Source organism: Podarcis bocagei, assembly GCF_964188305.1.
Source record: "Podarcis bocagei genome assembly, chromosome: 1".
NCBI lineage: Eukaryota > Metazoa > Chordata > Lepidosauria > Squamata > Lacertidae > Podarcis > Podarcis bocagei.
Window position 1 is genome coordinate 81,166,344 of NC_138125.1, and position 14,057 is coordinate 81,180,400.

Here is a 14,057-nt window from a genome sequence, read left to right on the forward strand (position 1 = left end):
GATTGGAGATGGGAAATTGGATAGATCCCCCTATGCAGGGCTGTTCTGGCTTCTGGGATCTGTTTTTGCGCCAGGGGGAGTCTGGAGTTGTGGAGGCCTTTAACTTTGGAGGGACTTTGAAACATGCCTTGAAATATCTTTTGGATTTTAGTGCTGACTATGGAGAATGGGCCGACCTGTCAAGAAGGGATAAAGACATTGTTAGGTTGGAGTCTCCCCGAGATCATCTACTCAGTGATAAAGGAAGGAAACTAAGAACAAGATCAACAGAAGACAAAGTAAGGTGCAGGTATAAATATGAAGACCTGCAGAAGGGACATGGAAAAGAGTTAAGAGCCTCGGATAGAAGATCACCAGGTTGATGGACTAAATGGAATGGATAGAAAGGACTGACAGTACCCGAGACCAGGAAGAAGAGATGGTGGATGAAGATTGGAAGAAAGTTTAAAAATTCATTTAGAGAAATATTGTAAAATTAATGAATGCTAGAAAAAATGTTGGAATGAAACTATTTGGCTTTAGTAGAAATTCTATAAGGAGTTATGTACAAATAAGTTTTAAGCTTTAGGGCTTTTATGGCAATATAAGGTTAAAATAAATTAAGATAATTTAATGATAGAACATAGTGAAAGATGGAAAGGATTTGCTGAGCTAATTACTGTATTTTGCGCCCCATAGGACGCTCTGGCCCATAGGACGCACCTAGTTTTTTGGGGGGGGGAAATAAAGAAAAAAAAGTTTATTTCCCCCCCAGGTGCGGGGCTGGAAGAACCAGGTCGGGGAACAGTGGGAAGGCACGCTCTGCCTCCCCGCTGTCCCCCGAGTTTGTGGGGCTGGCGATGGGGAGAAGTGCGCTGATCCCGGGACTGGAGGCAACTCTGCGCCGCCATCCGGAGCGGGGCGGGACTCAGCGCCCCGCTCCCGGTGGCCGCGCAGAGCTGCGCTGATCCCGGGACTGCAGGCAGCTCTGCGCCGCCATCCGGAGCGGGGCGGGGCTTCGCCCCCGGCTCCCGGTGGCCGTGCAGAGCTGCGCTGATCCCAGGACTGCAGGCAGCTCTGCGCGGCCATCGGGAGCGGGGCGGGGCTTCGGCCCCGGCTCCCGGTGGCCACGGAGCTGCGCTGATCCCGGGACTGCAGGCAGCTCTGCGCGGCCATCCGGAGCGGGGCGGGACTTCACACCCAGCTCCCGGTGGCCACGCAGAGCTGCGCTGAGCCGGGGACTGCAGGCAGCTCTGCGCGGCCATCCGGAGCGGGGCGTGACTTCACGCCCTGCTCCCGGTGGCCGTGCAGAGCTGCGCTGATCCTGGGACTGCAGGCAGCTCTGCGCAACCCTCGGAGCCGGTCTCCCGAGGGTTGCGCAGAGCTTCCTGAAGCCTGGAGAGCAAGAGGGGTCGGTGCGCACTGATCCCTCTCGCTCTCCAGGCTTCAGCGAAAGCCTGCATTCGCCCCATAGGACGCACACACATTTCCCCTTCATTTTTGGAGGGCTCCCTACGCAGGGCTCCCTACGGTGCGGATAGCAGCCTGCCACCCGGTGCGCGAGGCGCAGAGCGCTCCGCGCGCCGGGCAGACATCGGCCAGCCCCACAAGCTTGGGGGACAGCAGGGAGCCGCAGCGCCGCCATCCCGCTGTTCCTCAACCTGTTTCGGTTTCCCCGACCTGGTTTTGGGGGGGAAATAAAGGGGGGAATTTCCTTTATTTCCCCCCCAAAAAACTAGGTGCGTCCTATGGGACGGAGCGTCCTATGGGACGAAAAATACAGTACTTGGAATTCCTGAGCATTTAGGAGGCTATAGGTCTAAATAAAAGTACTATCCATTTCAGTATCCAGTAATTTGTGTTTTAAATTATGAACCAATTTTATGATGCAACACAAGATCTGAAGAATGTATTTCATGTAATACAGGAATGAACATCATTTTCAGAAACCATACAAATGATTTAAAACAGATGTGAAATTCTCTCTATGCAGACAATTATAGGCACTGGTGATGACATTAGATACATATGACTAATCACGCTTAATGCTTGCTGTTGCCAATTTGCCTTATTAGCACAAGCAATTTGGGCACAGGATGACATTACTTTAATTAATGTAAGCAGCTTGTTCATTTATTGAGTAGGGTACATTTGTAGAAGGGTTACTTTATCCGCAAATTAATCATAACCTTCTTTATTATTATAAATTCAGAAAAGCTGAGGAGGAAAAAGACTTCTCCAGGCAAAGCAAAAAATTAGGTGATGAAAGTCTAAAAGTAATTTACTGTTATTTTACTATTTTTTTCCTGCTGAGGTGAACTAAGGTATTTTGTCCTTTTTATCTGAAAGCTGTATATGAGGGGGAGACGAAATTGGTATCATTACTTAAGCCAAGACATTATGACAATTAGGAGGAGAGGAAAGCAAAAAAGAAAAGCCTGTGAAGACTTAATATAAGTTGTGTGCGCGCACGTGTTCCACTTTTTCATGCAATAAACATATGTCGGTCACTGTGGTATAGTTAAATTAGCATATAAAGACGAGGTAACAATTCTGATCATTGTTTAGCCACAATAAAAGATACTTTGAAATATAACAGGATGTTAAGCTCCGTATTGACTCGTCTGCTGTTTACATGCCAAAATAGTTTTTGATATTTTTGAAAAATTATATTTACTGAGATCCAACATGGTGCAAGTGGACAGTCACTCATGCAAGGGACCCACTCGCTTCTGTGTGCTCCCAAAATCTGCTTCAGAGAACTGTGGGACACTCTGGTACAGATTTCTGGGATGACCAGGAGTGGGGAGGGGAAGCGGAGAAACTGGAAGTGCCATTGTACAAGCAGGCAGACATCACTGGTTGTTTCCAAAAATACATGAGGTTTGGGAATGGAAACACAGATTTTAATGCAGCTTCAGTATTCTGGGGATTTAAACAGTTTTTAAAAAATCCTATTCAAAGCTATTTCTATTCCTATATGACTGATTATTATTTTTAACAGGAGCAACAGGAAGGGACAGCTGAGAAGGCCACTAGGTAAAAGGTTGAATTACAACATGAAGTATCTGTTCAAGCTCAGAAGAGGCCAGAGGAATCTGTGAAGCTTGTAAGGGCTGGGACAGGGAGCAATGTAAGACATACCATGAGAATTGGGGCAAAAACTGGAGAAAGAGGGATGATCAGGCAAAAATGGTATTGGGCTCATCTCTGTCTAAATTCATACAACTAGAAATAAGGATGCAATCCTATGGCTGCTCAGAGCTCATTGCAAAGAATCAGAACAACCGAAAAGACCTTGTTCATTGTGTCCAGCCGCCAAACTTCAATTAGCAGAGGGACCCAGAGCAGGATCTGATGTTCAATGAAGTGCATGAGAAGGCACATAATGTATGGGGGGAAATGGTTTCCTCAAAGAAACCAAAACGTAAATGAATTTTAAATAATTCAGGTAGGTGATAAGAGCATGGATCACTGTAGCCAGTTAATGCGTTCATCTATATCGGAGTTTAGATTTGAAGCTGTTTGTGTTTTTATTTTATTTTTTATTTTTTTGCAATGGCCACAAGCCAAACTTCTCATCCAAGTATCAGCCCACATTTCCCCCCTGCTAAATTTGGATTTTCCCAATCTGCAGATAATCTGGTACGGGGATAAAATCCAAAATAAAATTGCACATTATTCAACTGTGGATGCATTGAACCACATTGTATGGATGGGCTTTTTTTAGATCTGTGGTGGTGACATTTTGCTTAGTGCCTTCTGTTGCCACATCCACTACTTTCATTTTATTTCCATCACTCCAAAGGAAATGATGGAGCCTGCCTTTTCCCACCAGTTTGTGGTATTTTTATTTTATAAACAGCTCATTTGCAGAGAAACATTTTTGCACAGCAGCTGCACTTAAATTAAAATAAAATTTGTCGTTGCCAGTATAGGAGTTGGAAAAGGGAAAGGTGAGGAAAGAAGAAGAGGCCTTTCATGCAAGCGACTACAAATTGCCATGCCAAGAAAGGATGCAACATTCGTGACTGTCTAGTTTAGAGAAATGGAGAGTAAGAGGTGACATGATAGAGGTTTATAAAATTATGCATGGCATGGATAAAGTGGAAATATATATATTTTTTAAATTGTCCAGTAGCACCTTAGAGACTAAGTTTGTTCATGGTATGAGTTTACGTGTGCGTGTGCATGCACACGAAAGCTCATACCAAGAACAAACTTAGTTGGTCTCTAAGGTGCTACTGGACAATTTTTTAATTTTTTATGTATATATTTCTACTGCGTCAGACCAACACGGCTACCTACCTGAATCTAGGACTAGGACCATGGATAAAGTGAATAGAGGAAAGTTTTTCTCCCTTTCCTAACATGAGAACTTGTGGATATACAATGAAGCTGAATGTTGGAAAACTCGGGACACATAAAAGGAAGTACTTCTTCATGCAGTACATAGCTAAACTATGGAACTCACTCCCTTAGGCGGCAAAGATAACCACCCAACTGGATGGCTTTAAAAAAGAATGAGACAAATTCATGGAGGACAGGGCTACTGATGGCTCCTAGTCACGGTGAGCCATGGTGGCTATGCTCTGCCTTCACAGCTGGAGGCAGCAATGTTTCTGTACACCAGTTGCTGGAAACTGCAGGAGGGGAGTTTGTGCTCAAATCCTGCTTGCTGGCTTCCCACAGGCAATTGTTTGACCACTGTGAGAACAGGATGCTGGACTAGATATGCTGTCAACCTGATCCAGCAGGCTCTTCTTATGTTCTTATGCGTCTGAGAAAAGAAAGGGAGAAACCCTTTTCTGATTTGTGGCTGTGAGAGTCCAAAAGGACTCCTAAGAATTGGGACTTTTTACACGTAGCCAACAAGAGAAATAATGTCTGAGGAGATTCACAGCCTCAAATAAATGTACAGGAGCATTTACCTGGCAATTCCTCCCTTTCCCTGTTGGTGACAGCAAGGATATAAAGCTTTATATTTGGGCAATAGGTGAAAGGAAAATCTTACTCATATGAACACAGCAACTTGAATATTTCAACCTGTGTGGTATTTCCCTCATGAGGCAAAACTGGATGTGGACAATTGATTTCCCCACATAATCCATTTACAGGTTTATAGGTTGGTGGTGAAAGTGACAAAAAGGTGCTATTTATGTTACAGCTGCAAAAGCAGATAAAAAAATAACGGTCGTGACCATATATATCTCTATAAAAAGTTAAAATCAAGAAAAGTGAGCTAAAGACTTGCAGTAAAAAGTTATAAATTATATTTAGTATAATTTTCTCCACCATTGTGATGTCCCTATTTTGTTGCCAGTTATTTATCTTGCTCAGGTATTTTGTCTATAACTATCATTTACCTTTATCATTCCTGATACAATTAAATGGATTCCTTGTGGTAATTCACCTTCCTCACATATCATATCTCCATAATCATAAAAAAGAATTTTTGCTTTTCTCTGAAAATAGCAAATAAATGAACATGGTATAGAAAGTATTACAGAGCATAAGACACACAGTACATTATTAAGTATGCCAACAAGATGAGGGGATATAAATATTTTAAGATTTCTTAAGATATTTCTGAAAACTTACTTTGGGAGGACAGCAATGGAGTACTATTTACAGCAACATTTTATAATAAGTAGACTGCAGTGTAAGATACTTTATAGATATATGGCAGAAAGATAATGGGCAAATAATATCTGAAGAATCAGCAAATATGCATTCAATTTATTTAAAAAGTTTTAAATAAACAAATGGAATACTGATTTGATATCTATTATATCTTAGTATAAAAGGTTTAAAAGTATTTTGACTATGTAACATAAAGGTGAGATATGTAAAAGAGACAGTTTAAATGTGCATGGTAGTTTTATGGTGTGTCTCGAAATGCGTAACTTGTAAATGTCATTAATAGTAGTCATTCATTGTGTTTTCCAATCTATAGGAAACTGATCAAAAGTTTGCAAATCTACAACAAAGATGTTTTGAGAAATGGAAACATAACACTTGAGAGAGACAACAGTATCTGGTTTGAGGCAGTGAAAAATTAACCAACATTTGGGTTCAGAAAGTTAGACATCTTGAAATCCTATTCATCATTATTCATTAAAATGTCAAATAACAAATAGATAATTGAAATACAAAGCCTACAAAATGTTCACATTGATTAAAGGTTAAACAGAAATGCTGACATATTTATATAAGTGAAAAACTCAGGGACAAATTAGACAGTATACACAAATATGCATAAAAAATTCTAAGCATTTTAAAACAAATAAAACATCACCAGAAGGTTATCATTTTGATAAGATGAGACATTGGAGAAGGGTGTCATGTAACCCATTCAAAAATCACCCCTCAAAAACAGCTCCCCTTATCCCAGGGCAGGGTTCCAAACACATAGTCAAACACAGGGAGTAAATAAGAAAATCACACATTCATGAAAGATGGGTGGGGACAGGAGCTCCAAGCACAATGGTCAGGGTAGGAGATTCCAATGGGAAAAATAGAAAAGTGGTCATCTCACATGGAGATATTCTATCTTTGTAAGGCCAAGGTATCACAGGAAGTGAGAATGAAGAAAAACTGATTATTATTTTTTGTTAAAGCAGCAACTGTTTTCAGAAGATGGGAGGTGAGGTTGTAGAAAGCAATGAATAGGGATGGGTTTTGGAAATAAATGTTGGTTGACACACATAATGATGCATTACATTCCTTTGAATCTGAATGTATAAGCTCTCTCTGTGTACAATCTGACTGCACCGGACAAATGAAAAATATTACACATCAAAATCAAGGAGTACTAATTGTGGAATAAGAGTAAAAAGAGTGGGCTGACGAGCCTTAGATTCTGAGATCACAGATCATGTTCAGATGACAAATTCAATGCATGGATGAAAGGCTGGCTGGCCAATCGGCCAGGTAGCTCCTGATGAGTGGAGCAGGATCTGAAATCTCCCATGGAATGAAGGATCTACATTAGAATCATAGAATCATAGAATCATAGAGTTGGAAGAGACCACAAGGGCCATCGAGTCCAACCCCCTGCCAAGCAGGAAACACCATCAGAGCACTCCTGACATATGGTTGTCAAGCCTCTGCTTAAAGACCTCCAAAGTAGGAGACTCCACCACACTCCTTGGCACATTCTTGGGGCCTTGTATAAATAAGACATAGACTATTTTTAAGCATAGAAATATGTTTTACGGCAATGCTTACCTGAATGTATTCTACCTGTTTTTTGTCATTCTGTAGCCAAATTACATTACGCAGAAGTTCTTGTGCAGTAGGAGGTGCAATTGTAGATGGAAGTGTTGCAAGCTGTTGTTTTTTAATTAGAATCATCTAAAGAAGAAAAGTAATCTTACAATCTACAGAAACTAGTCCAGTAGGTAGAGATACTATGGGAAATGATTGCAGCGAAAATAAAACGTCATGTGTTGCGAAGTAAGCAAAGGGTTAAGATACACGGAGTTCCCCCCTGTAAATTCCTAGAGAGGGCATTCTGTGAGGTCACATCCTTTGCTTGCCCTAGCAAGAAAAGTAACAATGGGGAAATAATCCTTACTACCTCCTCTATGCTCAGAGCTCAGTCTTTTTTCTTTGTCATGTAGCTGATGGGAGAGGATGCTAGTCCTGAGCCCTGACTCCATTTTGATCTCAACTGTGAATTTTGTAATGTAGAAGTATATCCTGCCTGACTTGTTTTTCACTGCTACTTTCTGCTTTCTCATAATATACGTGTAAGTTGTATACACATGCATACACAGTCAGTCCTGTGCCAACTGCAACGGAGTCAACTTACAGCAACTGCACTGTGGAAAGGAACTTTTGTTGCAGCTCCTGCTCCAGTGGGGCTGTTTTAGCAGTGCTCCAGGAGGGTTTTCCTAGCTGCTTTGGAGACTCTAGTCAAAAAGTAGGACATTAATCTACTAATGAAAGATACGGTGATACAGGTAATAGTTAGGCACAGATATATACATAGGTGTGGATTTTTAAAATTACCTTATGTAGTTCAGCACCTTCAGTTTTGTCAACAATTCCTCCCGATATCATAAACTTTAGAGTTTCAGAGGCTGTGTTTAGCACTGTTTGGACTGCTTGTTTGGTTTTCACACCTGTGACAATCTCTGGATAATCACGCTGCATTAACCCTAAAACAAATTAAAATATTAGTTACCTAAACAATTTTCTTTCAGTTGAGTTGGGATCAAACATTTCTTGCCTGAAAATACTGTATGATCGATCCCCTTTGCTGTTTACTTATGCTGTAAGTAACCCCATTTAAAAAAAAAACCTGTTTCCTGAATTCAAGAGGAGCAGGAGCAGTCTTAATAATAAATACAGTATCTTAGGACTTTAAATTTTCCTCAGAATTTTATAAAAGTTTTGGAAATTGGAATTAAATAAGTATAAATAAGTATAACTTATTTCTCAAGAACTATCCAGAACAATTTGTTTGTACAGTGGTACCTCGGGCTAAGAACTTACCATATTTTTCGCCCTATAGGACACACTTTTTCGCCTCCAAAAATGAAGGGGAAATCTGGGTGCGTCCTATGGGGCGAATGCAGGCTTTCGCTGAAGCTTGGAGAGCGAGAGGGAGTTCCCCGCACAGCTCCCCACACTGCGGATAGCAGCCTGCCGCCCGGCGGGCGGGGCGCCCTGAAGCAGAGCGCCCCTCGCGCCGGGCAGACATCGGCCAGCCCCACAAGCTCGGGGGACAGCAGGGAGGCGCAGCGCCGCCATCCCGCTGTTCCTCGACCTGGTTCGGTTTCCCCGACCTGCTTTTGGGGGGGAAATAAAGGGAAATTTTTTTCCCTTTATTTCCCCCCCAAAAAACTAGGTGCGTCCTATGGGACGGAGCGTCCTATGGGACGAAAAATACGGTAATTCGTTCTGGAGGTCTGTCCTTAACCTGAAACTGTTCTTAACCTGAAGCACCACTTTAGCTAATGGGGCCTCCTGTTGCCGCTGCGCCGCCAGAGCACGATTTCTGTTTTCATCCTGAAGCAAAGCTCTTAACCCGAGGTACTATTTCTGGGTTAGCAGAGTCTGTAACCTGAAGCGTCTGTAACCCGAGGCACCACTGTATACCTCATTAAATTCCTACCTAACTCTTTCATAGCCTCTTGTTTGTTCATTTCCAATATTCTATGTATTTCCTGTAAAAAGGGAGAAAATACACCTTATGTTAAGCAGAACTCGAGTTTCCTTGAAAGGTAATTACATATCTATAGCCACTAATGAATAATTATACCAATTTTTAATAGTACATATGTATTTCTGTACTTATTTTTAAAGTATGATTTTATTCTTGCCCACAACCTAAATGCTTAAAGCACTTAAAATAAAGACAACTATAAAGCAGATTCCAGCTAGAATACAAACCATGGTTTACAATACTTACCAGGCAATGCTGGTTCATTTCAGTGAGATATGGGGAGGGGAGAAATCTGTGCCATGATTCCCATTTCCTAACAACTAAGTGTTATATCTGAACTGAGTTCCATTGGAGGGAGCCATTTTTTCTTTAACTTTGGAAAAGGGCATTTAAATGGAAAATATTCATTTCTTTAGTTTTGAGCAGCTCCACATTATTTGGGGCTGTCCTCTCTACTACTTCAGAGGGCATCATCCTATGGTACTTAAAATTAATGTGGTTGCTTGACGGAAACTAAGCTGTTTCATTAAGGTTCAGTTCTCTTATCTTGATCTTGTTACATTCATTTATTTATTTTTAGATTCTACTAGTCTGAACTACTTCTGTGTGCTCTGAGCTTTTTACAAATACAAAATAGTATGTAATCCCCTTGTGAAGAGTTCTTCTCAAAATATATTATTGACTCTTTAAAGCAGGAAATGGGAACCTGTGGCTCTTCAGATATTGTTGTACTCCACCACCCCAGTCAGTATGGCCAATGGGTAGGTATGATGGAAGCTGTAGTCTATCTGGTTCCACAGGTTCATCTCTGCTTTAAGGAATGGTATCACAAGTGATGTAATTTTCTGCTTAAAATGTGAAGTTACGTACTCACTTGATAAACTCTCTCATGGCCAGCAATCTGTCCAATTAAACAATTTGTATCTTCTTCACCTTGAACATATCCTTTAGCGATATCATACCGGAAAGTGAGCTGTCTGTTTATTTGCTTCTCCAATAAATAAATCGTTCTAGGTATCACAAGCTGAAATACATAATGTATTAAAATATACATATATTATGTATTGCACAGTTAATGGTCATACCAGACCATTACAGCTCCTTCAACATTACCCAGCCAGGACCATAGGACCGTATCTTCCACAAATTCAATAAGCTGCTTTTAAACAATGTCACAAACGCTCAGCTACAACTCATGACAAGTGCCTGATGCATTCTAGCAAAGCAGGATTGTACTGGGAATAATAATAATAATAATAATAATAATAATAATAATAATAATAATAATTATTATTATTATTATTATTATTATTATTATTATTATATTTATTTATACCCTGCCTTTTTTCCTGACATGGACTCAAGGCAGCTTAGGAATTGAGTGAAGTCATTCATAGGAATTGAGGAAAAGCCCATCTCAACGATGTAATTTTTTCTACAAGTCCTGTCCGTCAACAGAAGGTTCTTCCCCCCCAAAAAATACCCAATTCCTGAACCACAGAAGAAAATATAGTTTTCTCTAACAAAGCATAACACATTACTGAAAAAATTATCAATTTTTTTTACCTTAAAGAGCCGCAGAATTCTTAAAACACGAATAAACCGAAATATCCTGATAGTATTAATCATATGATATGTTGTACTGAGTGTTTTAAAGAGGTTAATAATCATGACATCTACAACTCCCACTACTATGATTATAAGATCAAACTGGTTCCAGTGGTAAAAGATGTAGGTCCTCCCCATTGCAAAAGCCTGTTTAAAACAAATATTTAATTGACATCAAACATTGTGTGTATTAAGCATTTTACTCCTCAATTCACAGGGCTCCCAAAGCACCTTACATAATAAAAACAATTACTAGTAGTAAGAAGAGGACCCTCAAAACGTTCTGTATTGGGGACTGGTGTTTTTAATTGGTTCAAAAAAGACATGGAATAAGTCATGATGTGGACAAATTTGCAATACGCCAAATTATTCAGCATAATGAAACCCCCAGAGAACTTACAAGGGCTTCAAAAAAATCTCTCCAAACCAGGTGAATGGAAACCAGTACCAGTACCAGTTACTGGTGGGAAGCAACAATGGGAGAGCCTGGTATCTTCAGGCCCTGCACAAGTTCACAAGGTTGGCCACTGTGGGAAACAGGATGGCAGACTTCTGGTCTCACCTAGCACTGATGTGCTCTCCACATTAATGTACGGTATTCACTGCCACAAGATTTTGAGATGGCCACAACCTTAGACCACCTTAAAAGGGGTCATGGAGAATAGGTCTACGATTAACCTTTATGTACTTCTCTAAATTGCTGTAGAGGCAACAGCAGAGGAAAGTTATTCCTAAGTTTTCAAACATAAAGCATAGACACAACACAATTCTATAAACCTAACCAAATAGAATTAATGGGGAGGGCGTGAGCTCCACCGACTGCAATAATGTTCACAGGCAGCTTTGCACACAACTCGAGTGTATGGGAAAAGGGACTGTCAATATGGAGGTCTCCTCATACACAGACATCTCCGTGATCTTGCAGGAGGTGATCAAGAGAGGAGCGGGATCAACTCTCAGTCAACACAGCTATAGTTGTTTCTTTTAAGCCACAGCAAGAATCAGAACATTAACTGAAGAAAAAGAATGAGCAGGGTGTAATATTTCCAAGAAACAAGAGTTTCAATTTCACACTGTTGGTCAAGTAAATTCAAATTCCATATTGTAAAAATGTAAGTCAATAATGATTATATGTCCACTGAAAGGACAGATCGTGAAGCTGAGGCTCCAATACTTTGGCCACCTCATGAGAAGAGAAGACTCCCTGGAAAGGGAAGTTGGGAAAGATGGAGGGCACAAGGAGAAGGGGACAACAGAGGACGAGATGGTTGGATAGTGTTGTCGAAGCTACAAGCATGAGTCTGACCAAACTGTGGGAGGCAGTGGAAGACAGAAGTGCCTGGTGTGCTCTGGTCCATGGGGTCACGAAGAGTTGGACACGACTAAACGACTAAACAACAACAACAAAGTCAATAATTAAAAATACAGTTAATACAAATATTGCAATACTTTGAATATCCAGTACCTTAAATAATGCTTCCAATATATACAAAGCCAGATAATAGTAGTTGCACACTTTTAGTTCTAGAATAAATGTTGAAGAATACTTTGGTATAAAGTGAAGAACGATAGGGACACAGTTCAAAAATGTCATCATGGTACTTATATATTCAAATTCATCCATGAATACCATATGGTGGCACATTCTTAAAAACTTGTTTCTGGGGAGGGAGGAGAATAAAATTTTGAGCTTTGATTAGTTACCAAATCATTTAGAAAATTCTGACCACTACATTATATTTACTTGTTCATACCATACATGGGTAATTAGACTATTTAAAAATGTATGATAAGACCCATAGACAGGCAGGAATCTAGCAACAACTAGGGGTGCTAAGGAGTCTTGTGAAGCTAAATGAGAAGAACGAAAAAGTGTGCAAAAGAGTCCTGCTCCTCTTCCTTTCCTAAAACTGGGCACCCCTCCCCATTGGAAATGGGGGATTTCCCAACAGAACTATACATAATTGTAAGGGCTGTTTGAGACACTCACTCACTTCTCAAACAAATGGGTATCCAGAGGTATCAGAGGAAGAACAGTACAACAACACACTTGTATTCTTTTCTTTCTTGCCAACACTGACCTCACTGAAACGTGATGCTGGCAAAGCCAAAAGTAGAATTCTGCATCCAATATTCTACCCATCACTGTCATCAATGTCTCCTCAGCCTCAGCCCCCTTTACCTGACTAAAGAGTAGGGAGTCAGTGGAGAATGCTGACAGCTCCTATGCTCAGAACTGGGCCAGAACACTGGCTGGAAAGAAGACTCAATTGAGCTCTATACTGATCTCCACCTGCACACACAGGGATATGAACCACTGTCAAGAGAAATCTAGACTCAGGGCTCCCAGCACTCAGGCACGCCGCCCCCACCTCCTGAACTTAACCTCCTGTGCCACTACGGCTGCATTCCTGCAACCTGAACTGTGCATCCAAAGGTATCTATCAGAGTTACAATATAAGCACCACCATCAGACTTTAGCACTCCCTTGCCTTATAAAATCCAAGCTTCAGAGCTTGCTCTTCACTTTGAATAATGTGCCTCTCTGGGCAGGATCATGTCTGGAGAAGCCAACTCCTCCCTTCCCCACACAGCTGACTTTCGCACTGATTATTTGCAAGCCTTAGCTCTCTGATCTTAGTTGCTGATTTTGGAACTTGCTATTACTTGCTTTTGGTCCTTCAGAACTCTGCTTGTCATTTTGGGACTTGATTAACTGCCTGGAACTGAACTTCTCACCTCTAGACCAACAGCTCTCCACAGAACTGGAAACTTGATTCCTTGTGGCCAAACCCCAGCAAACCTCAACATCTATGCTCAATATTTTAATTACTAATCTTAGCAAATGAGTGTGTATGTCTGTATAATTTTATTGTGTAAGCACACTACCTTTTCTATCAACCATATTTTAGCAAACATTAATAAACACTAACTTTGGTGCCTTAAATGTTTCCTCTTTCACGCTGTAAACCCAATCAGATAGCAATTTCTTCAACTTTACCAGCACTCCTTTGCTTTCCCAATAGGTCTTTACTTCATGAATATTCATAAACCTAAAATATTTAAGACAAGGTAATTGAGAAGAGAAGCTAATAGTAAGAAAATAGTAAGATCCTAAAGATATCTCAATTTACATTATCATAGAGTGAATTTGAGAATACAGATATCAAGACAGCTGCTTCATAAAAAAAATAAAAAATTAACAATGCAATCCTGAATGTTTCCTTCGAAGCCTGCTCTTCAGGAAAAATGATCAAGGTTGCTTACAAAACTTCACTTTTAAATAACAGAAAGA

General features: G+C 40.7%; 1 protein-coding gene across 4 annotated transcripts in view; it reads right to left on the reverse strand.

Annotated features, from left to right (window-relative positions):
* Positions 1–14,057, reverse strand: part of LOC308588867 (solute carrier family 9 member C1-like) — a 61,986-nt gene that overhangs the window by 16,964 nt on the left and 30,965 nt on the right. For all 4 annotated transcript variants that reach the window (XM_081197528.1, XM_081197525.1, XM_081197527.1 and 1 more), the window contains 8 exons: positions 13,696–13,815; positions 12,228–12,423; positions 10,721–10,909; positions 10,029–10,178; positions 9,104–9,155; positions 7,996–8,144; positions 7,210–7,335; positions 5,346–5,444 (listed from right to left, as the gene is read on the reverse strand). In XM_081197528.1, coding sequence (XP_081053654.1) covers positions 5,346–5,444; positions 7,210–7,335; positions 7,996–8,144; positions 9,104–9,155; positions 10,029–10,178; positions 10,721–10,909; positions 12,228–12,423; positions 13,696–13,815 — 1,081 coding nt within the window. The remainder of the gene's footprint in view (positions 1–5,345; positions 5,445–7,209; positions 7,336–7,995; positions 8,145–9,103; positions 9,156–10,028; positions 10,179–10,720; positions 10,910–12,227; positions 12,424–13,695; positions 13,816–14,057) is intronic.